The following is a 24,445-nucleotide window of genomic DNA, read 5'->3' as shown; positions in this document are numbered from 1 at the left end:
CAGGAATTAAATATACTTACGATATTCCTCTTGGAATGTACATTTATTTGATTTTCAAAGTTCGTCCTTTTAGCAAGCTTAAAAGGACTCTCGCTACATCGTTTCCTAGGGAAAGTGCTCTTTGGAGAAGCAGCAGCCTTGGAGGATGACTCTGAGTCAAGGTCAGACGGCAGCAGCCCCACCTTTGCAGGTAGCTGTCTCGGAGTGGCCGTCGTGTCCTCCTTGCTCTCCCCTGCTGCCCCCACCTCCTCCCCTCCCCTGCACCTCCATGGATCTTGCTACTGGGAGGCAGCAGTGAAGCCAGCTTGCTCAAATGGTGGATAATTCAGGCGTCTTTTATAGTGTTCACTTTGAAATGTGTGTTTTCTTGCATCAAGTGTTTGCTGTTTTCCTTGGTTTAAGCTGTTTTAAAATTAGGTTTATACTCCCTGAGTATAAGTCTTTTTGAGAAGAGGATGGTGGGTAAAGTGTCTCATGAATTGCATTGGTTGTGAGGGGGAAAATGGGATTTCTATTTCTTCCTGGTTCAGAGCCTCAGAAAAATTGTCTGAGGCTCTGAACCAGGAAGAAATAGAAAATATGAACAGACCGATTATCAGTATTGAAACTGAATCAGTAATTTAAAAACTCCCAACAAACAAAAGTCCAGAACCAGATGGCTTCACAGGGGAATTCTACCAAACATTTAGAGAAGAGTTAACACCTAGCCTTGTGAAACTATTCCAAAAAATTGCAGAGGAAGGAACACTTCCAAACTCATCCTATGAGGCCACTGTCATCTTGATACTGAAACCAGACAAAGATACCACAAAAAAAGAAAATTATAGGCCAATATCATTGACGAACATAGATGTAGTCAAATAGGATTTACCCCAGGGATGCAAGAATTTTTCAGTATCCACAAATCAATGTGATAGACCACATCAACAAATTGAAGAATAAAAACCATATGATCATCTCAATAGATGCAGAAAAAGCTTTTGAAAAAATTCAACATCCATTTATGATAAAAACTCTCCAGAAAGTGGGCATAGAGGGAACATACCTCAACATAATAAGGACTATATATGACAAACACACAGCTAACATCATACTCAATGGTGAAAAGTTGAAAGCATTCCATCTAAGATCAGGAACAAGACAAGGATGCCCAATCTCGCCACTTTTATTCAACATAGTTTTGGAAGTCATAACCACAGCACTCAGAGAAGAAAAAGAAATAAAAAGAATCCAAGTTGGAAAGGAAGAAGTAAAACTGTCAGTGTTTGCAGATGATACTATACGTAAAAAATCCTAAAGATGCCACCAGAAAACTACAAGAGCTCATCAATGAATTTGGTAAAGTTGCAGGGTACAAAATTAATATACAAAATTAATATACACTAACAATAAAATGTCAGAAAGAGAAATTAAGGAAACAATCCCATTTAGCATCTCATCAAAAACAAAAAACAAAAAACCTAGGAATAAACCTACCTAAGGAGGCAAAAGATCTGTACTCCAAAAACTATAAGACACTGATGAAAGAAATTGAAGACAACGTAAACAGATGGAAAGATATACTGTGATCTTGGACTGGAAGAATCAATATTGTTAAAATGACCATACCCCCAAGGCAATCTACAGATTCATTGCAATCCCTATCAAATTACCAGTGGCATTTTTTACAGAACTGGAACAAAAAATTTTTTTAATTTGTGTGGAAACACAAAAGACCCTGAATAGTCAAAACAATCTTGAAAAAGAAGAATGGAGCTGGAAGAATCACTCCCTGACTTCAGACTCTACTACAAAGCTACACTAATTAAAACAGTATGGTACTGGCACAAAAACAGACACACAGATCAGTGCAACAGGATAGAAAGCCCAGAAATAAACCCACACACTTATGGTCAATTAATCTACAACATATGAGGCAAGACTATACAATGGAGGAAAGACAGTCTCTTCAATAAAGTGGTGCTGGGAACACTGGACAGCTAAATGTAAAAGAATGAAATTAGAACATTCTCTAAACCATATACGAAAATAAATTAAAAATGGATTGAAGACCTAAATGTAAGACCAGATACTATAAAACTCCTAGAGGAAAACATAGGCAGAATACTCTTTGACATAAATCACAGCAGTGTTTTTCTGGGTCTGTTTCCTAGATTAATGGAATTAAAAGCTTTTGCACAGCAAAGGAAACCATGAAGAAAATGAAAAGACAACCTAATGGGATGAATGGGAGAAAATATTTGCAAGTGACGAGACCAACAAGGGATTAATTTCCAAAATATGCAAACAGCTCATACAGCTTCATGTAAAAAAAATATACAACCCAATCAAAAAATGGGCAGAGACCTAAATAGACATTTCTCCAAAGAAGACATAGAGATAGCCAACAGGCACATGAAAAAATATTCATTATCACTAATTATTAGAGAAATGCAAATCAAAACTACAATGAGGTACCACCTCACACCAGTCAGAATGGCTGTCATCAAAAAGTCTACAAATAATAAATGCTGGAGAGGGTGTGGAGAAAAGAGAACCATGTAAATTGGTCCAGCCACTATGGAAAAGTGGAAGTGTGGAAGTTCCTTAAAAAACTGAAAATAGAGCTACCATATGATCCAGCAATCTCACTCCTGGGCATATATCTGGAGAAAAACATGGTTTGAAAGGATACATGCACCCCTGTGTTCACTGCAGCACTACTTACAATAACCAAAACGTGGAAACAACCTAAATGCCCATCGACAGAGAAATGCTTAAAGAAGATGTGGTACATATATACAATGGAATACTATTCAGCCATAAAAAAGAATGAAATAATGACATTTGCAGCAACATGGATGGACCTAGAGATTATCATACTAAGTGAAGTAAGTCAGACGGAGAAAGACAAATATCATATGTTAGCACTTATATGTGGAATCTTAAAAAGATGATACAAATGAACTCATTTACAAAACAGAAATAGATTCACAGACAAAGAAACTTATGGTTACCAAAGGGGAAAGAGCAGGAGAGGGATAAATTGGGAATTTGAGTTTAACAGATATACACACTATTATATATAAAATAGATAAACAAGGACCTACTGTATAGCACAGGGAACTATATTCAATATCTTGCAGTAACCTATAATGGAAAAGAATCTGTAAATATGTGTGTGTGTGTGTGTGTGTGTGTATATATATATATGTAGCTGAATCACTGCTGTACACCTGAAACATTGTAAATCAACTATACCTCAATTAAAAAAAATTGAGGATCGTTTAACTTGAAAGAAATTTACATTTGTTTACAAATAGTTATCTAATTAAGCTCTTTACTCATCTTGTAAAAGATGAGTATTTAGTAAGATACTAATAATTGGATTAAATGAGAGTGGTTTGGGTTGTATAACCCTATGCAAAAGAATATTTTTAGATAACTGAAAATGAGGCTGAAATACTGGGGAAGGAAAATCTGAATAATATCAGTGGTGATTACTTATTTATTGATTTAGTCTACAAAATAGAAATTGATTTTTTAACTTACAAAAGTAAAGTTAAAACAACAAAAAAATTACAGCTATACACATTATAAAGCCCAAGTGCTCATTGACCCACTGGCCTACAGGAGTGGCATTGCTAACAGCTTGGTGTAGATTTTTATGTAGTGGTAGTGTATTTATTTATTTATTTATTTAGTTGCACCGGGTCTTAGTTGCAGCAGGTGGGCTCCTTAGTGGCAGCTCGCCAGCTCCTTAGTTGTGGCTTATGAACTCTTAGTTGAGGCATGCATGTGGGATCTAGTTCCCTGATAAGGGATCGAACCCGAGCCCCCTGCATTGGTAGCGCAGAGTCTTAACCAGTGTGCCACCGGGGAAGTCCCCATAATGGTGTTTTTTTTGTTGTTTTTTGTTGTTTTTTTTTTTTAATGGGAATTTAAAAACTAAACTAGGAAAATGTGAAACTTTATGCTACTGGAGAGTAGGACTGGCTTAGAGGTCTTGAACAGGGTCTGGGAAGGAGGAAAGCCCACCTCCAAGAGCACCGCTTGCTTAGAGCTCCGGGTATGTGGGGTTTTTTTTGTTTTTTGTTTTTTTTAATAAATTTATTTATTTTTTGGCTGCGTTGGGTCTTTGTTGCTGCGCACGGGCTTTTCTCTAATTGTGGCGAGTGGGGGCTACTTTTAGTTGCAGTGCACAGGCTTCTCATTGCAGTGGCTTCTCTTGTTGCAGAGCACGGGCTCTAGGCGCACGGGCTTCAGTAGTTGTGGCTCTTGGGCTCTAGAGCACAGGCTCAGTAGTTGTGGCGCACGGGCTGAGTTGCTCCGCGGCATGTGGGATCTTCCCGGATCAGGGCTCGAACCCTGTCCCCTGCATTGGCAGGCTGATTCTTAACCAGTGTACCACCAGGGAAGCCCTGCTCCGGGCATTTGTGACCACCCAGCCTGTGCCCCTGACCAGGCTCCCTGGGAATCGCCAAAGTCTCATCGCTGCTCCATGCTCAGGCTGGAGCAGTTGCTTAAGAACTGGAGGTGGTAATGTTGCTGGGCAAGGTTCAGGTTTTGCACTGAAATGCCATTTGAGAATATTCGTAGCATTTAAAAAATATCTACTTATCCTTATTTTATCAATACCGTAATATAGTAAAAGGTAAGTAAATAATACAGTAAACATGTTTGAAGGATGCACTGTTGTCTTGCTTTTGAAATTGAGTAGTTCATATTTTCACTGTATTTCAGGGATTCTTGCAGTTAAAACATTTGCTGATAGTGAATTTTGGGGTATTTTGCAAATATTTGATCCCATATTGAATGCTTTTCCTGACCCTTTGAAGAATGAGTGTTTCTTTGTCTTCAGCCTCAGTCAAGGGTGAGATTGGCGGTGAGCTGGCTGCCTCTTCTGGGGTCTCCACTCCTGGCTCTGCCAGCTCAGCTGCCGACTCTGGGGGTCACGACATCATCACCGAGCAGCCCCGGTCACAGCACACGCTTCAGACGGACTCGGTGGATCTGACCGGCTGTGACTTGACGAGTGGTGCCACCGACGGGGATGAGGAGGACATCTTGAGCCACAGCTCCAGCCAGATGAGCGCCGTCCCGTCTGACCCTGCCATGGACCTGAACGATGGGACCCAGGCCTCCTCTCCCATCAGTGACAGCTCCCAGACCACCACCGAGGGGCCCGATTCAGCCGTGACCCCTTCCGACAGTTCTGAAATTGTGAGTGGTTGGAGGGGGCAGCCCAGTTTCTTCAGAGGAGCCTTCCCTGGAGGCCCAGACCTGGACCCTCCTGCTGGTTCACTCCATTCATCTGACCCACTGATAATAGTGTAGAGGTCACCAGCTCAGATCCTTAACAGGCAGCTCGGCCCCATCTGAGTCCTTCACTGAAGGAAACAGCCCGGTGTCTTTTGTGTCAAACGTGGAGGTCAAAAGTGCATTAAAAATTTCTTAATATCTTGTTGGTCACAGGTTAAGTCATTATTTTGAAAGTCCTTGAGGAGCCTATTATTAACAGATCTGTGGTCTTAATGCAGTATGATTAATAACATTAATACTGTGCATTATTTTAACACTTTCTGACTTTTAAAAACCTTTAACAACGTATCCCATCTTGAGCATGGATCTGAGTGAGTGCCTCTTATCTCTGAGTTAGTGGACAAACACCTCGAGAGTGGTCTAAAGTTTGGTACAGGTATTACCAAATTTTACAGCCCAATTTTATTGAAACAGTTTGTACTACTAGTTGTTTTGCTACTATTGAATGTATTTTATTAAGAATATATATCTATTTTACTTAAATGAATACAGAAACTGTGCGTTACAAATCATGAGCTAAAGCACTGGCAGCTCTCCAGTTGTCATGTGGATGTGGTTCCTGATGGCCGAGTGGGTTGCCACTTACTCGGCTGGAGAAGTGGGCTCACGGTTGGGGTTTTTAACTAGAAGACCTGGAGGAGGGTAGGACAGATAACGGGAACGGTGGAAAGTGATTTTAAGTCAGGAAAGGGTGAAGAGTGCTAACCAGTAGTCCGGGAGAAGAGAAGGTTGGGAAAGTGCTGGGCTCAGTAGCACATTAAGTGTGCGGAGGAAGTTTCTGTTGTTTGCTTATTGCACCAGCTTTCATCTTGCCTTTTTACAGTAGATAATTTCTGGGCAGGTTTGCTAGAAGTGGGACTGAATGACCATAGGAGGTTGTGAAAGCGTCCTGTCTAGGAGTGCTGCAGCAGCTATGTGTTGTGTGGTAGGGCTGGGCCAGGGACCCACGCCAGGCTGTGGCCTGCAGGGAACTAAACCTCTTCCCTTGATGCTTCTCACACTGGCAGAGTTCTTTCTGATTTATGAGGTGCTTCCATGTCCTTTATTTAGTCATTAGTTATTTGCTGAACAAATGTACTGAGCATCTGTTATGTTCCAGGGATTGTCCTACAAGCCGCGGATGAAGTAGAGGGCACAACATACAAAACTGCTCACACAAAGCTAATATTTTAGAGTGGGAGTCCTCAAACTCTTCCCATTTAGGGCCAGATAGTAAACATATTTGGCTTTGTGAACCATATGACCTGTGTTGCATACTCATCTGTGCTGTTGAAGTGCCAGAGCAGCCGTAGATATGTAAGTGAATGAGATGACTGTGTTCCAATAAAACTTTATTTACAAAAACAGCTGGTGGGCCAGGTTTGGCACACCAGCGTAGTTTGCCTGCCTCCGTTCTAGAGTGTGTGCCTGTGTGGGTGGGGCAGATGATGAGCCAGTAATCAACAGGTAAATAAACACATAGTCAGATGGCAATAAGTGCCATAGAGAAAAATAAGCCAGCTGTGGGGGGTCGGGATTGTCTTCACAAGATAGCCCAGTGTGGGGCTTGTCTTGGAGGGAGCCCACCACGATGAGAATTCTGGCTCGGCCATTTGCTAGCTGTGTAGCCTAGCGCAGTTATGGCCCTTCTGGCCTCAGTTTTCGTATCCACGAAATGAAGATGACGACAGTACTTACGTTGAAAGACTTACGAGGATAAGGGAAATAATACATGTAAGTACTTCCGAGCCTGCCTGGGGTGTAGTGTGATATTCAAAAAATGTTGTTTTTTATCGTGGTGAAACTTCTCATTTTAACCTGTGTGCGTTCTCTTTTTTTTTAAACAATCTGGAGAGTGGAGGAAATCATTTCTTTCTTGGTTGTTTTTGAGCAAGTAGCTCAGTTTCTTTTTAACTTATTTGGAGGGATTTGGGATGATTTTTTAAATGATATAGAATTTATTTCAGTAGTAATTTAACTAGCATATTGAAGGTACATCACTCAGTTTTTCAGGTCAATTACAATTGGATGTGAAAAATTTTGCAGTATGAAATCATAACCCACATATATGGCTAAATATATGAAATATTGCGCCCAAAACTTAGTTGGGTCATTGCTAGCAGTTTAGGGGATAACCTATTGGTAGACTTTTGTCTAAAAGATTTTTCCTCATTTTTGACTTTTTTTTCTTTTTGTAATCAAAAAGAGAAATGTCCAGATTGGAATTGTTTTGGAATTTTTAGAGTTACGAAAGCTTTTTATAATGTAGCAGTAATGCGTGGTCAGTCAGCTCTTGATAATGTACACGCACGCACCCAAGTGCACTTGAAGAAGTGACCTTCGTGTTGGCGTGTGAGATGTGGTCTGTGTTATTTGTGGGGTTTTGCCTTTGCCTTCCACGTTGGAGGGCTTGCGCCTCGGCGATCACACTTCAGAACCCTCACAGCCCCTCTTGAACTGTTTAGGTGTTAGATGGTGCCGACAGCCAGTACCCAGGGATGCAGGCGGGGCAGCCCCAGGACGAGGACGAGGACGCTGCTGCAGTTCTTCCTGATGAAGACGCGGAGGCTTTCAGAAACTCTTCCATCGGTACGTTGACTTCAGGCCATGTACTACGGAGTGGCCTTGTCTTCAACCCTGACCTCTTAGGTCTCAGCTTCTGAGAAGAAATCTTCTGGCGCCTTTGTTTCCTGAGGTGTAGATAGCAAATGAGGAAAATCAATTGAGAAGTTATTATCCTTTTTTTGATCTAAATCCTGTGGTTTCATATTGACTTTGTGTAAATATGTGTATTTGTGTTTTCATTGGAAACTTGTCACTTAACCTCTCTTTCTCTGATTTTGAAGCCCTTCAACAAGCACATTTGTTGAAAAGCATGGGCCACAGCAGGCAGCCCTCTGACAGCAGTGTAGATAAATTTGTCTCAAGAGACGAAGCTGCTGACCCAGGAGATCAAGAAAGCAAGGTGAGACACTTAGGCCCGAGACTGCTCAGCATCCTGAGCTCCCGCGAGGGCTCATCATCGCCCTGGCTGCTGCCTGTCCCCCGAGCTCTTGGCTTTCCCGTCGCTGAGCGTTTGCTCCGCTGTCTCCCCTTCGCATGTTGACCTCTTCCCGGGTCTGCTCTGCTTTTCTGCCTCTCCAGGTGTGAGCGCGTCCTCACCATCTGGTGGTCGTGCAAGGCCTTGCAGCATTCTTGGTTTTGTTCCATTGAATTGATTTACTTGTTTGTTTATTTATTGTGGTAAAATACTCATAAAATTTACCGTCGTAACCATTTTTAAGTGTACAGTTCAGCGGTATTAAGTGCATTCACATTGTTGTGCAGCCGTCACCACCATCCGTCCACAGAACTTTTCTCATCTTCCCAAACTGAAACTCTGTCCCCATTAAACACTAACCTCCCGTTCCCCCGGCCCCCGGCCCCTCTCACCCATCATTCTGATTTCTGTCTCTATGGATTTGGTGACTCTAGGGACCTCATATACGTGGAATCATGCAGGATTTGTCCTTTTGTGACTGGCTTGTTTCACTCAGCAGAATGTCCTCAAGGTTCATCCATGTTGTAGCAGGTGTCAGAACGTGTTTACTACATTTTGCTTTTCTCCTCATCTCTTGATGGACACTTGGGTTACTTCCACATTTTGGCTGTTGTAAATAATGCTGTTATCAATGAGTGTGCAAATACCTCTTCAAGACCCTGATTTCATTTCTTTAGGGTATATATCAGAAGTGGAATTGCTGGATCATGTGATAGTTCTGTTTTTAATTATTTGAGGAAACACTGTACTGTTTTCCACAGCAGCTGCACCATTTTACATTCCTACCCACAGTGCACCAGTGCTCCATTTTCTCCACATCTTCGCCAGCACTTGTTATTTTCTGCTTTTTTTGAGAGTGGCCATCACACTGGGTGTGAAGTGGTGTATCATTGTGGCTTTGATTTGATTTTCCCTGATGATTAGTGATGTTGAGCATCTTTTCATGTTGAGCATCTTTTCATGGGTTTATTGGCCATTCATGTGCCTTCTTTGGAGAAATGTCTATTCAAGTCCTTTGCCCATTTTTTAATCAGGTTGTTTGGGTTTTTTTGTTGCTACTCAGTTGTCCATTGAACTATTTAAAAATTATCTCTATTACTTACCTTTTCCATGTAAGTGTCCTGTATTCCCAGTTAATTTTAAGTTCCTTGAGGGCAAGAAGTAGTGTTTCGTACTTAGTCCCTCCATGGATGCTCGGTCACTGTAGCGACCTCGGCTGTTCCTTCTGGGCCCCCTCGCACCAGGCCCACCCCTCGCAGCTTTGGGCTTCCCCAGGCTCTTTCCTCTGCCCGAGGAGCTTCCCCCGGATGCCAGGTCTCAGTTGCCCTCCTGTGTGGCTCCCTCCCTGCACACTGGGCTCATCCCTGCCACAGCCCACATGGCCCCGGGTCAGGACTCCCTCTGGCTGGTCTGATTCTGCTCTGCCGTGGCCCGTGAGGTTGGGCACCTGTGGGTGAAGGTAGGCGTCTCTGAATCCCAAGCGCCTGGCACAGCTGCTGTTCTGGGACTATTTGTTGGATGAACTAAGGAATCAATGGGTGGGTTCCATGATTATAAGACAAACTGTCAGTTTTTCTGTTCCAGCCCTGCCGGATCAAAGGCGACATTGGCCAGTCCAGTGACGAAGATTCTGCTCCTCTTGTCCACTGCGTCCGCCTTCTGTCCGCTTCATTTTTGCTAACTGGGGAAAAAAACGGTAAGTGTAGAAAGGCAGGTGCAGGGTTGAAGGAAGTGACTTGAGGTTTCAGAGGTCATCTTGGTAATCAGCTTTGTGCCTGTTTGCAGCAGACAGAGTAGAATCTGGGGACGAGCTTTGGTTTTCACTGACCGCTGGGGAGGGAGGGGAAGACGGGAGCAGCGGGTTTAGCGGGTCTAGTTTTGTTTATTTGGAAGCTAGACATGTGCTGCTTTCAAGCTGAAGGTGACCCAGGTGGATTTGTTTGCAGCCTTGGTTCCGGATAGGGACGTGAGGGTCAGCGTGAAGGCACTGGCGCTCAGCTGTGTTGGAGCTGCTGTGGCCCTTCACCCTGAATCTTTCTTCGGCAGACTTTACAGAGCACCGCTTGACACCATGGAATACCCTGGTACGTTCAAAGTTTGTATCTTCTTCCTCACATTTAATCATTATTTTGAAAACTATTTCAAACCGTCTTGACTGTTTTAGTTTTAGAGCACTAAGTTTTCTGAGCTAATCTGTGGCATTTGAGGTGTGTTCTCCATAAAACACATGGATAGTCATGTTTTTAGCTTCCCGGACCCCGTATAGATGCAGTGTTTAGTTGAAACACATACAACAAAGCGATAGAAATCTGGGGACGTCAGAGCTGATTTGCATATGAATTAGATTTATACCAAAAACACAAATTGTATATAATCAAAATTGCTTTGGGCCACACCACCCAGGCCAGGTGTTCACACTCAGAGCCGGTGGGCACCGAGACCAGCTGGGGCAGCAGCAGGCCAGTCTCCTCACGATGGGTGAACGGTGGGAAGACTCGCTCTCCCAAAGTTATCCTCCCGCCTGCTCTCTGTCTTTCCTTGGGCGAGGGGACACCCCGTGCTTTTGAATTTATATTAGGTAAGTATGGACAAGTTTGAGGTTCTCTAATAAGTTTTTGAGGTGAAACCTTGGAATGTTGATTATTGGCTGACAACTTGGAATTATAATACAGAAAATCTATTGTGTTGAAGGATGAATATAGAATATTTAAACCCCGAAACGTTTTTACCACTGATGGTTATTATATTCGGGTCTTTTCTAGATTAGGATCACTGCCTCGCCCTCTTTTTCTTTCCTGAGAATTCAGCCTTTGCCCTGAGTTAGAAAGCTGACAGTAGGGACTTGTACAGTGGCCGGCTGTCTCTCTCCACAGAGGAGCAGTACGTGTCAGACATCTTGAACTACATCGACCATGGGGACCCACAGGTCAGAGGAGCCACGGCTATCCTCTGTGGGACCCTTGTCTCCTCCATCCTCAGCAGGTCCCGCTTCCACGTGGGAGACTGGATGGGCACCGTCAGAACTCTGACAGGTAACGTCGAGTGTTCAGTTTTCAGTGTTGTCTCTTCCAGATGGCATTCTCATGTTCAGGTTCACGTGAAGGTGTTTGTTCTTGCTCTTCCGGTCAGGAAATACATTTTCTCTGGCGGACTGCATTCCCCTGCTGCAGAAAACTTTGAAGGACGAATCTTCTGTTACTTGCAAGTTGGCTTGTACAGCTGTGAGGGTGAGCATAATCATTTGTGGAAATCATTTCTTTGATTAGTGGAAATTTTACCAATGTTACAGTTAAAATTGGAGCTTAATATTAAATATTTCCAGACATTCTAAACAATAATAAACATCTGTGTATCCACCACTCAGCCTTAGAAGGGAAACATTGCCAACAGTTAAGGTTTAATAGACTTTGATTTAAATCTCAGAATATTTGTTTGAAGTATACTTTCCCTAAAGGGTGTCTATACCTTGCTCACATTAAGTGTAAAACCTGTTGAATTAAAAAAACAACAACTCCTTCTGGCCCGTAGAATGGGTAGAGTTAAAGTGAGGCATAGGGGTCATTTAATCCCCTTTGTTTTTTGTGTCAAGGGACAGCCGCAGTCCTTTATGTGGTAGGAAACTTTATATCAGCTGGTTCATACATCACAACTGGCTAGTCCACAGCAGTCCAAGTTAACCAGCAAAAATCAAAACAAAAACCCTACGGTTGTCAGATTTATGGGACACCATCCCTTCTTAGAATTTCATGGCCCGGCCAGAATTGTTCCTCAGTTCCAGTTGTTTGCCAAGTTTCAGTCCGTCTGTCTTTGCTGGAGCAGAAGGAAGGGGGTTGGCAGCAGGCAGCAGGCCGTGTGTGGAACCGCCCACGAGCGTGCTCAGGGCTCGGCGGAGGGTGCAGCCTTAGAAGCCCCGTCCCGTCCGCTCGGGCGGCCAAGGGCAGGGTCACGTCAGGAAGGGCTCGGGTGCTGGGCCCGCGGCTGAGCTCGGGTTTAGCAGTGGCGGTGTGGCGCGTGGTTGGTGATGGCGAGGTTGGTGTCTGGGAGGAGAGGCCAGGATAGAGGCAGAGTTACGGGGGGAAGAAAACAGTTTTGTGGAAGGGATACATTTACTTTGCACCTTGAGTTTACGGAGGTGAGTGTATGTGGTAAGTGTTTCTGAGACATGTGGGAACGGGGCAGCATCCCTGTCGCTGTTAAAGGAAGACGGAGCGGGGGCGGTGGGAGGGGTCGGCGTGGGAGGGGTCGGCGGAGGCCCACCTGCCGCCCGCCGTGCCTTCCAGCTCTGCGTCATGAGTCTCTGCAGCAGCAGCTACAGCGAGTGGGGTCTGCAGCTCCTCACCGACGTGCTGGCCCTGCGGAGCAGCTCCTACTGGCTGGTGAGGACGGAGCTTCTGGAGACTGTGGCAGAGATCGACTTCAGGTGAGTGAGTCGGGCTCGTTGGGTCGGTGAACCACAGCCGCTCCCAAGTCTGAACAGGCGTTGGAAGGCCCGGTCCCCTGGTGCCAGGAGTGACGCTTATCAAGTGACCCGTGTCAGCATCGAAGTGGTTTGCACGGCTGCCGCTGCCCGTCTCCTCCTCGACTTTGCCCCCTTCTTGGAATTTTTACGTACAGGCAGAGGAGTGGAGTTTTCCGGTAGTCTTAGTCTTCTAAGTGTTCTGGATGGTGTGAATAAAAGAGCTCGAACTTCTAAAACAGTGAAGCTTGTGTCACTTGTGCTTGTTTAAACGAGTGTGCTTAACACTGGACTGAACTTAGCTGATCTGTATTGTGTTGCAGTTAAAAATAACTTCTGATGCCTTGCAGTTTTTCATTTTCTAAGAGTAAGTTTTCTTTCCAGATGATTTCTCTCTGTGCTTTCTTTTAGACGGGAAATTGCCCTTTATTGTCCAGGAGTATTGTGCTTTTAAGCCCCCATCTATAGAGTGCTTGTTGCGTGCCAGGCTGGGCTAGGTGCCCTCTGTGGGTTACCTTCTCTCAACCTCACAACATCTCTGTGAAGTCGGGGTTGCTTTCACCTGCGTCTCACAGACAGGACCCTGAGCGGGGCGGGCGGGGACCTTCCAGTCTTCGGGAGGCGCCAGAGTCTCAGCCCCCTCCCCACAGTCTGCCCTCCCGCCTTCTTCAGTAGGCGTCTGAGCTAATTCTGTAGGGCACTTGGGGTCTTTCAAAATAACAGTTGTTTATATCCATTTTGAAGAAAAATAGTTTCCTGAGTAGTGTCTGACTGAGTCTGGAGTCAGGAGAGCAGTGTAAATTCTACTTGTTTGAAAACATGAGTCTTTCTGCTGTTTTAAGTAAGGCTGCCTCAGAGCCTTCCCTGGCTCTTGGTTAATGTGCTGGAACCGGCCGTCTTCCTTGCTCTGTCAGTCATGCAGGCCATCAGTGGGTGTTTGTTCAGTAACTAAATTGTTTCATTGTGAAATATGTTCTTTTGTGTTAGGTTGGTGAGCTTTTTGGAGGCAAAAGCAGAAAACCTACACAGAAGGGCCCATCATTATACAGGGGTAAGCCCTTCATTTTTGTGAGGCTGTGATTTAACTTCCAGGAAGCACACTTTCCTAGTGGAGTAGAATGTCTTGGAATGCATTCTGTCCCAGATTTATTTCATATGAAGTATTTATTGACATCATGAAAGTTGTGATTGTATGCGTGACTTCAGGACTAGTGATGTTAAGTTCTTCCTCACTGGCTTTCCAAAATATCTGACCTAAAACTTAGTTAAATACAGAGATTATATCTGTTTTTATTATCCTTCTTTCCAAAGCTTTTAAAACTGCAAGAACGAGTGCTCAGTAACATCGTCATCTATTTGCTTGGGGATGAAGACCCCAGGGTGCGCCACGTTGCCGCAGCTTCGTTAATGAGGTACTTAACAAGAATTTTATCTCTTTTCACTTTCTTGGTTAAAGTGCTAAATGATATGAGAATGGGAAGAGAGGGGGAAATTCAGAGGACATGGGGCAGTATTCCTAAATCTTTTGAGCTCACTGTCAGCTACTCTTAAACTATCAAAAAAGATATTTTCCACTACCTTAAGGGTCTAAAATGAAAATTTAAACAACAAAGTACTAGCTTCATATTATAAAAGTAATGCACTTTCATGGCCAGAATTTTGAAATATGGAGACTAGCACTGGAAAAAATCACCTTCAGTTCTACCATTGGAGATAACCACTGTTAACATTTTTTCCTGTATATCCTGTGTACAAGTTTCTTTTTCAAAATTGGGACAAAATGTACATGCAGTTCTGTTATCTGATAATTTCCACATAATGTATTATTAGCATCTTCCTGTTGGAAATACTCTTCTAAAAAAGAAATTTTAACTGTCATTGTTGTCTGGGGCGGCACCCTCTATTCAGATATATTCATATTTCCGTACTGAAGTGCATGACATTTCATACAGTGTGAGATAAATAAAGCCTGTAAATATTGTTTAAAAATTTTTTTAGTTAGTGGCCACTTTTTCACTATGCAGTTGTGATAAATTTTTATATAAATATTATTTGGTTGGATATTAAATTTTTATTGATTTAAATAATGAATAATGGTTCAGTGACTATTGTTATACATAAATGTTTATGTGTAATTTTTTTTCTTAGAATTAATTCCTGGAAGTTGAGTTACTAGGCCAAGCAAGCTTTTTGATTTTTTTTTCCCTAGTAGCTTTATTGAGGTATAATTTTGTATCTCTTAAAATTTACTCATTTTAAGTATACAATTAAATTATTTTTGGTAAATTTACAGAGTTGTGCAACCTTCACCACAATCCAATTTTAGAACATTCCTATCATCTCAAAAAGATCTTTTGTGCCCATTTGCAATAATTCCCAATTCTCACCTGGCCACAGGCAACCACTAATCTACTTCCTGACTTTAGAGATTTGCCTATTCTACACGTTTTATATAAATGAGATCACATAATAAATAGATGGGACTTTTGTGTCTGGCTTCTTTTGCTTAGTTTTTGAGATTCATCCATGCTACGTGGTGTGTTTGTTCCTTTCATTGTTGAATAGTATTCTGTTACATAGATAATACTCTATTTTATTTATACATTCACCAGGTGGTATTACTATTTTCACTTTTTGACTACTATGAATCCTGCTTTTCATTTCTCATGGGTGGATACCTAGCAGTGGATTTTTATGGTTTTGGTACTTATTGTGAAATTTCTCTCCAGAAACAGATCAGTTTATGCTCCCACTCCCAGAATATGATTGTGCCTGATTCTTCTCACCAAAACAGTATTTCAAAAGAAGTTAAATATGTGTCAGTTGTTCAGGCAGTCATTGGTATTTCTTATTAAAATAACTTTTATCTTGTTTTAAAAGTAATACATGTTTACTGAACAAAATTTAGGAAAAATGTAAAGAAGGAGATAAAAATCTTTGTAATCAAACTACTCAAAGAAAACCAGTTACATTTCGGTGGATATTCTTTTGGTTTTCAATGTGGTCATTTGCATTTCTTTGATTACTTGTGAGGTGTACCTTTTCATGGATTTAACTGGATTTATATAACTTACTTCATCAAAGATCTTGGATCTTTACCATTTTCTGTGAATGATAGTAATTTATTAAACCTTAGGACAAAATTATACTTATGACCAGGTCTTCATGGAGGAAAGAGACTTTAACTGAAGACACTGGGTTTGCAAACTAATGTGATAAAACAGTTGACTGTTTCTAAAGTTATGGGCCCGTCTGTAGGTGTGTGAGTGCTGACACAGGGTGTGTGCCGAGTGCTGATTGCAGGGAGGAGCCCGCGTGCCCCCTGCATTCTGCCTCTGAGTTCACTTTGGATTTGTGAGGGACCTCAGCTGGAGCTCTGCACCTGGGAGTGTGTGGGACGGTTTTGCAGACAAAATTGCAGAAGTGAGTAAGGGACAGCCCCTGGCATTCGGATCTGCCCTGTACTCAGTGCTTCCTGTGTGCCGTGGCTTCACGCACTTGCTGATGCCGATCAAGATGGTTAGAAAGAGAACTTTCAAGGTTTTTTAAATCACATCATTTAGTTATGTGTAGAGAGATGTATGTAACTGTATGACAGACAGAAAGAGAGTCCAGCGCCTGGTCTTTTCAGAGCGGGTGTGTGGGGGAGTGGCCCTGCGATCAGAGCCTCTGCTCTAATTCCCTTGACGAAGGAAGTGTCTGTGGGTAGCCGGAGGGAGGGGATCACAGGTGGTTTCAGGTACTTTCTAAGGGAAATAAACCTTGCTTTTATGTCAGGCTTGTCCCGAAGCTGTTTTATAAGTGCGACCAAGGACAGGCTGACGCAGTTGTGGCCATGGCGAGAGGTCAAAGCAGCGTTCACCTGAAGCCTCTCATGCACGAGGCGCAGCCTCCATCTCACTTCTCCGCCAGCACCATAACCAGGTACCCCTGCTAGCCGAGGACAGCGTGCCCTGGGCTCACTCTAAAGCCTCGTGTTTTCTAGAGAAAACGCTTGGAATAGGCGTTCCTCCCTTGATGGGGCGCTTCTCTTTTTCAGGGTCTACCACCCCGCCTCTTTATTTAAGCTCTGCTGCAGCCACACAGCAGTGACGTCGTAAATCGTATGATCTGTTTGTTATGAGCCACATACCGACAGCTGTATTTTTCTCTAGGACTCTAATGCTATGTCTTCTCTAAAAACTTGTCCTTAAAATTTTCACTGTATTTGTGTTACCTGTGAAGAGTATAGTTATGTCGTGACATTAATGTTTAGGTGAGCAGGGTGTTAAAGAATGTCGGTGTTATTTAGGGTTATCACTAGTTCAGTGATGTGCAATTATTATTATTCACATTTTTTTGTGAGAGTCTTTTAAATACAATTTCAAATGGTTGTACACAGCCCATTCTTTTCTATGTCTTTTAGACTAGAAGACTAACATAGACTATGTTTTTTATTGTTGAGGACAGGACACTGAGGGAAACAAAAGTGAATCAACGCTAATCCTGCCTGGGCTTCATTTATATAGTTGGGGAATTAGAATTTGTATGTAACTACAAGGAGGGATTGAAATTGACACGTGCCATGAATGGAGTATGGAAAAGTGGCAGTCCTACAGTGGGAAAGGACTTTCTTTTGTCCAGAATCAGGAGTAGATTCATGAAGGATTTCTTTTAACTTAAAGCTTGAAAAATGGGCAGCTTTGGACACGTAGAGAGATTGCAGGCAAGGCTGTGTTGAAGAGAGCATTGCTCCAGTGCTGTGGTGTTGGGAATTGGAGGAGGAGAGGGGTGATTTCAGCCATTTTCCTAGAATAATGACCACATTTATTCCCAGTCTTTCTTTAACTTAAAAGTCAAGACTGCTTCAATCTCTTGTAGCCTTTAATCTTAAAATTTTAAATGCCGTTTGAATTTTGAAAATGTCATAAGCTTCAGTGGTAGATTATAAGTCTCCACGTCTCTTTCTCATTAGAATATATAGAGGCTATAACCTACTACCAAGCATAACAGACGTCACTATGGAAAATAACCTTTCGAGAGTCATTGCAGCAGTTTCTCATGAGCTGATCACATCAACCACGAGGGCGCTCACAGTAAGACTCTTTTGGTTGGTCTTAATGAGGTTACTTTTCAGTAGTTTGTGTGGTCAATTCTTAACGGTAGGATGCTTGTATTAGAGCTCTTATATGTGCGGCTTACTAAGAAATTGTGCTTCTGTGAATAAAACCTGTGAATAAAAATTTATTCCAATGGGAATGGAAACAACTTTTTTTTTCCCTGAACATTAAATATGTTCATTGTAAAAAAATTCAGCCAGGGGAACTCCCCAGCGGTCCGGTGGTTAGGAATCGGCGCTTTCACTGCCGCGGGCCTGGGTTCAGTCCCTGGCTGGGAACTAAGATCCCACAAGCCGCGCGTCGTGGCCAAAAAATTAAAATCAATCAATCAATCAATCAATCAATCAGCCTGTCTAGGAAGACATAACAAGAAAAGAAAAACTACCATAATCTGAATTGGTAGTATATCAGAAGTTTAAAATATCTCTAGAATAATTGACTCAGTGACTTTATAATATATACGAAGCGGAAAAAAATCAGAAGTGCCAACAAAGATTTTTGTGTAATGTGATTATCTGTATCATTATTTGTGATGCTGAAATTGTAAAAGAACCATAATGTCCAAGAGTCCAAAACTGATTAAATTCTGATTATAACTAAATTCTGTATAGATGGTGATATGCTTATCATGCACTTATTAACATGATGGTTTGGAGGATTTTTAACAATCTGTAGAGTGATCATCTGGATTATAATGAGTGAAAAAAGGCACAGTACAAAACTGTGTATGCTTGTGTACAGACAGATCTTGCTTATGAAAAACAATGTTCACATTAAACACATTTCTTACATACTCAAGAAAATGATTGGCAGAAAATTTCCAAAACAAATTTTAGGATTATGAATGATTATGCTTTTTAAGATATTCACAAATTTTCTAAAATGAACAAGTCTAACTTCCATAATCAGAAAAAAAGAGTGTTATACGAAAGTAGTGCCAATTTGCTGATTACCAGGTTAAATCTTGTCATTTATTTTATGTGACAGAAGGAATGCTTTCATGTTGTGAAAACTCAGACAATTATGATTAGACTATCTTGATAAGTATATAAGTGCCTTTCAAACTTAAATATTGTTTGGGCTGTCTGCAGTTTGGTGTTCCCTTGATTTGTTCAAAATATTATAAACATTATTTGTATTTATTGTGGCCTGCATATGTCAGACACTGTTCTAGGCTTGGATGTAAAAACAAAGAGGATCCCTGCCCTTGTGGTTCTTTCAGTCTGGTTAGGAAGATGGACATTAATTAGCTCGAGTGCTGGAGCAGATGGGGTGGGGTGGGGTGGGGTGGGGTAGGAAGGGCGTTCCAGGTGGGGGCGGGGAGCACAGGATGATTAAAGTTCGAGGCAGAGGAGGTGCATCACTCCTGGCCTCTCCTCACTGGGATATAATCAACCCTCCTTAAACCTGTATCTCAGTTGTCCAGCTGTATCTTCTAAGGTATGAACTTGTATCATGGGAGGACAGATGTCTTATCGTTAGATACAGATCCCAATTTTGTTTTCATTGTTCATACTCTTTATAAAGGGAAAAAGGAGGTTCCATTTAATAAACTTTTTTGGTGTTTGAGTGTGATTTTCTCATTCCTTTCTTCTTTAGTTTGGATGCTGTGAAGCTCTGTGTCTTCTTTCAACTGCCTTTCCAGTTTGCATTTGGAGTTTAGGTTGGCATTGTGGGTATGTATTTTCCTCGGCACATGGCTGTGTACAATTATGTGATACAAACATAGTTATACGGATCCCTTTCTTTCTTTCTCTTTAAGTCTCACCTTAACAGTTTCGCCTTTTGGGAAAATACCCATTGGAATATTTGCTTCTGCCCTGTTAGTGTGTGGGAAGCTAGAGAAGGAGCTATTGGGAAATACTGAATTACTTGTAATTCTAACGGATGTCAGATGCTCGCTCTTAAGCATTTTGGAGGGTCTGAGGGTATGATTTGCAGGTTAATTTAAGGGAATTTGCATATGCTGGCAAAAGACTTTTCTAATTGGCTTGATTCTCTCCAAAATTATTCACTATGTATTAAAAGTTTAGAAACATTTTTCGTTTGAAATCAAATGTGAGCTATCGTGCAAAATCGTAATCAATTACAAGAGTAATTTAGGAACTATTATATTTATATTAGCGGTTCTCATTTAAAAATGATTTTCTTCCAGTAGATGGCCCTATAGCATCTGTGAAATAATTCTGAGTCTTCTACAGCATTAAGGAGTAAGCTTTTGTTATGTATACTGATAACTGAGACAAATTTAGTAACTCACTGTCACATTTGGAAGGAAATCTACAGATTTCTTGTGTGTGTCAGCGTACGGCCAACTAACTTTGCTTGAAGTGGGTGCATTCTCTGGTCCCGGGTGATGGCTTTCCTGTGTCGTAGATTCAGCATTAGACCTGACTTCAGAGCAACTCTGGTGTTGGGGTAAACGTGCTAAGTCAGAGTCGAAAGAGAGTTAAAAGTTATCAGAGTAACCAGTTCCAATACTTCCAGTCAGATCTGCTACCTGATTTCCTTTCTCGGATGACTTTCATGGGACTCTGGTTCCAGGAAAGATGCTAGTTCACAGTAGTAAAATCGCTTTATGAGCTGGCATGAAATGAACAGTGATGTGCCTTCCTTTTGGTTCATAGGAGAAAGCAAGGCTGTTATCTTAAAATTTTTCTGTAATTCAATCTTGCAAATGTCTGCTTTCAGAGTGCCCCCACTGAGCGCCTCTGATGAGTCTAGAAAGAGCTGTACTGTGGGCATGGTCACGATGATCCTGACCCTGCTTTCATCAGCCTGGTTCCCACTGGATCTCTCAGCCCATCAAGATGCTTTGATTTTAGCCGGGAACTTGCTTGCAGGTATTGGTACTGAGTTGAAAGAGGGATTCTAGGTCTTTAACTTTTGATTTCCTTTGGGGGGTGGCGGCGGTGAGCGTATGGAGGAAAAGTATTGAGGTCATTGCCAGGGATGGCTTGTTCCTTTAGTCAGAATTTCAGACATTACCGACAGGCATAAATGTGTACTGCAGGCAGCTATCCTGTGCCGAGTATTTTAAAGCAGCCCTTTCCCAATCTAGCCCCTCAGTTAGCTATAGGTAAACTCATTTCTAATTTCATTTTAGTGGGCACCGTGTGCAGGTACTGTTTCAGGCACGAGGGACATGAGAAAGTATGGTGTGTGGGCTCCGTTCTCAAGTTGAATGTAGGTTTGTAGCGACACACGTCAACAAAAGTTCAGTGGCCGCACAGAGCGGCTGTAATCACCCTTTGTTGGGGATTAGGACAGGAAACAAGATTTATGGGCTGGCAGGAGAGGACACCAGACAGGGTACAGCACATGTGAAGGCATGGAGACGTGAATAATTGTGTGACATTTGAGAACTGAGTAATTTTGGATATCGTGTGAGGGCGAGGACGAGGATGGAGAATGTGGCTGGTGAGGGATCCGTCTCCGTTAATGAGGACTTAGTCTGTTTGCTCTGGGAGGTCATCGAAGAGCCTCATGAAAGGGACTAACAATCTGGTTAGTATTTTAGAAAGATCACTCGGCTGACGTGAATGTGGATTGGAGGAGAAGTTAGGGAAACCCGTACTTAAGGCAGGATCAAGAGAGTCTGAACAAGATAATGGCTGTGGGCTGTGTGGGAAGAGGCCCATTAAAAGAGAGTGAAGGGGGCAGAGTCAGCACGTCTGGATCACCAGTTGAACTTCAGTTGTAAAGATCAGGAGGGGGACTGTCACATCCTGGGTTGGGTATGTGATGACGGCCTTCATGGAGGTTGGGGACACAGATTCGGGGAGAGATGTCGGTTTCCTGTGGAACCTGAGGCATCAGTGGGCCCCCAGGTGGAGGTGTCCAGCAGACTCTCGACGCAGATGGGTCTGAAGGACTTATGTCTTGGCCCCACGCTGTGGAGCTGGGGAGGTAATGTCTGTGCCCATGTCACAGCCAGTGCCCCCAGATCTCTGAGGAGTTCGTGGGCCTCCGAAGAAGAGGCCAGCCCTGCAGCCACCAAGCAGGAAGAGGTGTGGCCGGCTCTGGGTGACCGGACCCTGGTGCCCATGGTGGAGCAGCTCTTCTCCCACCTGCTGAAGGTGGTCAACATCTGCGCACACGTCCTGGATGATGTGGCTCCTGGGCCGGCAGTGAAGGTAACTCCTTGCTTGGGCAGCTGTTTCCAGCGGGTCCAGGTGGCTCCGTGGGCTTCCAGGCATGCCTCTGTTTACTCATCTGTCCCTTCCTTATCCTCTTTTGCTTTAAATAAAAACAAAATTGCTCATATCGTGACACTAGATTTAACACCTAGATGTGCTCATCCAATTTATAGCCCGTTTGGTATCGTCTGTCATTTACTATCACCTCTGAGAGGGAAATACCTGGCTTTATTCTTGGGCTTTCAGCGTTGGCCAAGAAAGCTCAGCATTGAAGTTGGTCTCTCCCGAAATGTTTTGCTTTTCTTTGAAGTACAGTTCAGTGAAAACTATTCACACAATGAATTAATTGTATCTGATGGTTCACTCTCTCTCCTGTCTCTTCCACCTTGACAGCTCAGGTTCTCCTCTAGCTGCCAATTCGGTCCCCCTGCCGCTACAAGCTTCTCTCGAGTCCTTTTTCCCAGCTTTACCCCTGAATTAGTGTACTGCTTCTCTGACGCTGGCCTTCTTTGCAAAACCTCTCGGGCCCTGGACTCAGTCCACTGCATCGGCCGTTGATTCTTTAACCCCTGCTGGCCTGATTTCTGCCAGCTCCCCATAGCCACGCTCCCTGCCAAGACCCGCCTTTGACTCTCGTGGGTACTTTGCAGACCCTGTCTCACCTCCCCTCTGCATCTCCCAGGACCACCTCTCCTGTACTGAGACGTTCTCTCTGGTCGGCTTCCGGATTCTCTGACCCCCTTCTACTGCCTGGGCACTTTCCTAGTTTAGTCTTCTTCCCACCATTCATGCTTTCCAGGGCTCTGTTCTCAGTCGGCCCCGCTCCATATTCTCTGGGCCAGGGCTGTCCAGTACAGCTCTCTGTAAGGATGGAAACGTTCCATCTACACCAGCCGGGACAGTAGCCACCAACCACATGTGGCAACCGAGCACGTGAAATGTGGCCAGGGCAACTGAGGAACTGAACTTCTAATTTTGTTTAATTGTCATTAAATTTAAATTTAAGTAGCCACATGTAGATTGTGGCTCCAGCGTGGGACCGGGCAGCTCAGTGCAGTCAGGTCTACTCTCAGGTCTTCAGTATCTAAGCAGGGGAGACCCCAGACCTGTCTTCAGAGTCCAGTGTGGCCAGCTGCCACGGGTCACCTCTACTTGGGCGATCCATAGAAATCTCATTCGGTCTAAATCTGGACTTCTTGGTCTCCTCCCCAGCTGGTGCTTCTCCCCGTCTCTCACTCCATATTTTTCAAGCTAGAAAATGGGAGTCATCACAACTCTTCATCTTGCTCACCAAATTCTTTGTTTTCTCTCCTAAGTATCTTGCAGAAAGCCCATATATGTATATGCATACATGCATGTACATTAACATATGTACATACATGCACATGTAGGTGCACACACATATACACACTTTTCTCTATGCTCACTGCCGCTGGTCTGGTCCAAGCTGATGTAGTATCTCATTTGCACCACTGTGGTGGCCTCGCTGAAACAACATTATTAACATATACAGTTACGGTGCAATTCACATACTATGGCCTCACCCATTTAAAGTGTATGACTCTGTTTTAGTACACCCAGAGTTATTTGGCCATCACTACGATCCATTTTAGAACCCAAAAAGGAACGCTGTACCATTTGGCTGTCACCCCCCAGCCCTCCCATGCCCCCCAGCTCCAGGCAACCACTAAGCTACTTTCTGTTTCTGTAGAGCTGCCAGTTCTGGACATTTCGTGTCAGTGCAGCTACACAGCTGGTGTCCTTCGTGACTGGCTCCTTTCACATAGCGTGTTTTCCAGGTGCAGCAGCTTCTTTCCCGGTCTCCCTAGCCCTTCCCTGTTAGCCATTGTGTCCTTTGTGCAGACAAAGCTCCGAGGTATAGGGTGGCCTCTCTCAGATCGCAGAGGGGGTGAGCAGCAGAGCTGAGGCGCCCACGCCACTGCCTCCTGCCGTGTGGGGCTGGGGCGTTCTGTACTCTGTCCTGTGTATGCAGAGTATGGGCTTTGTGGAGGGTCTGGGTTTGTTGCCTCCTACCTCTGCTGCTTGTTAGCTGTGACCTTGAATAAGTCACTTCATCATCGCTGAGCCTATTTCCTCATTTGAAAACGGAGTTCAGAGCATTGCTTTGTACCCGTTTCACGCCCTGGCTTCCAGAGAGAGCCCCATTGCTTGCTATTGGAGCTGGCATGCCGGGGCTCCGGGGGCCTCCCGAGACCCCGCCTGACCGCGTGAGGGCTCCTCCGCCTCTGAGCGTTCATGGTGCTCCCGTTAGGAAGTGCTGGTCAGTTCCCACCATGTGCAGTTGTTGTGTGGGCTAAAGGGGATGGTATGCGTATGGAGTCTGAGCTCCATAAATGTGGATTCAAAGAAGAGAAATGGATTGCACGGGTGAATGGTAGAAGCACGTACCATAGTTTTCAGTTCTGTGTTG

General features: G+C 43.5%; 1 protein-coding gene across 5 annotated transcripts in view; it reads left to right on the top strand.

Annotated features, from left to right (window-relative positions):
- The window catches only part of HTT (huntingtin), a 136,701-nt gene that overhangs the window by 43,667 nt on the left and 68,589 nt on the right, over positions 1-24,445 (top strand). For 4 of the 5 annotated variants that reach the window (XM_082464327.1, XM_082464326.1, XM_082464325.1 and 1 more), the window contains 16 exons: positions 110-190; positions 4,841-5,202; positions 7,746-7,869; positions 8,127-8,245; positions 9,905-10,016; positions 10,267-10,404; positions 11,194-11,352; positions 11,450-11,547; positions 12,601-12,740; positions 13,764-13,827; positions 14,088-14,188; positions 16,554-16,700; positions 17,731-17,851; positions 19,475-19,551; positions 20,567-20,718; positions 21,809-22,011. In XM_082464327.1, the coding sequence (XP_082320453.1) occupies positions 110-190; positions 4,841-5,202; positions 7,746-7,869; positions 8,127-8,245; positions 9,905-10,016; positions 10,267-10,404; positions 11,194-11,352; positions 11,450-11,547; positions 12,601-12,740; positions 13,764-13,827; positions 14,088-14,188; positions 16,554-16,700; positions 17,731-17,851; positions 19,475-19,551; positions 20,567-20,718; positions 21,809-22,011 (2,198 nt within the window). The remainder of the gene's footprint in view (positions 1-109; positions 191-4,840; positions 5,203-7,745; positions 7,870-8,126; positions 8,246-9,904; positions 10,017-10,266; positions 10,405-11,193; positions 11,353-11,449; positions 11,548-12,600; positions 12,741-13,763; positions 13,828-14,087; positions 14,189-16,553; positions 16,701-17,730; positions 17,852-19,474; positions 19,552-20,566; positions 20,719-21,808; positions 22,012-24,445) is intronic. The other variant, XM_082464328.1, reaches the window with a different exon arrangement.

Source organism: Balaenoptera physalus (genome assembly GCF_965194825.1).
Source record: "Balaenoptera physalus genome assembly, chromosome: 5".
NCBI classification, from domain to species: Eukaryota; Metazoa; Chordata; class Mammalia; order Artiodactyla; family Balaenopteridae; genus Balaenoptera; species Balaenoptera physalus.
Note: the sequence above shows the minus strand (reverse complement) of the source record. Positions and strands in the feature narration are given on the sequence as shown.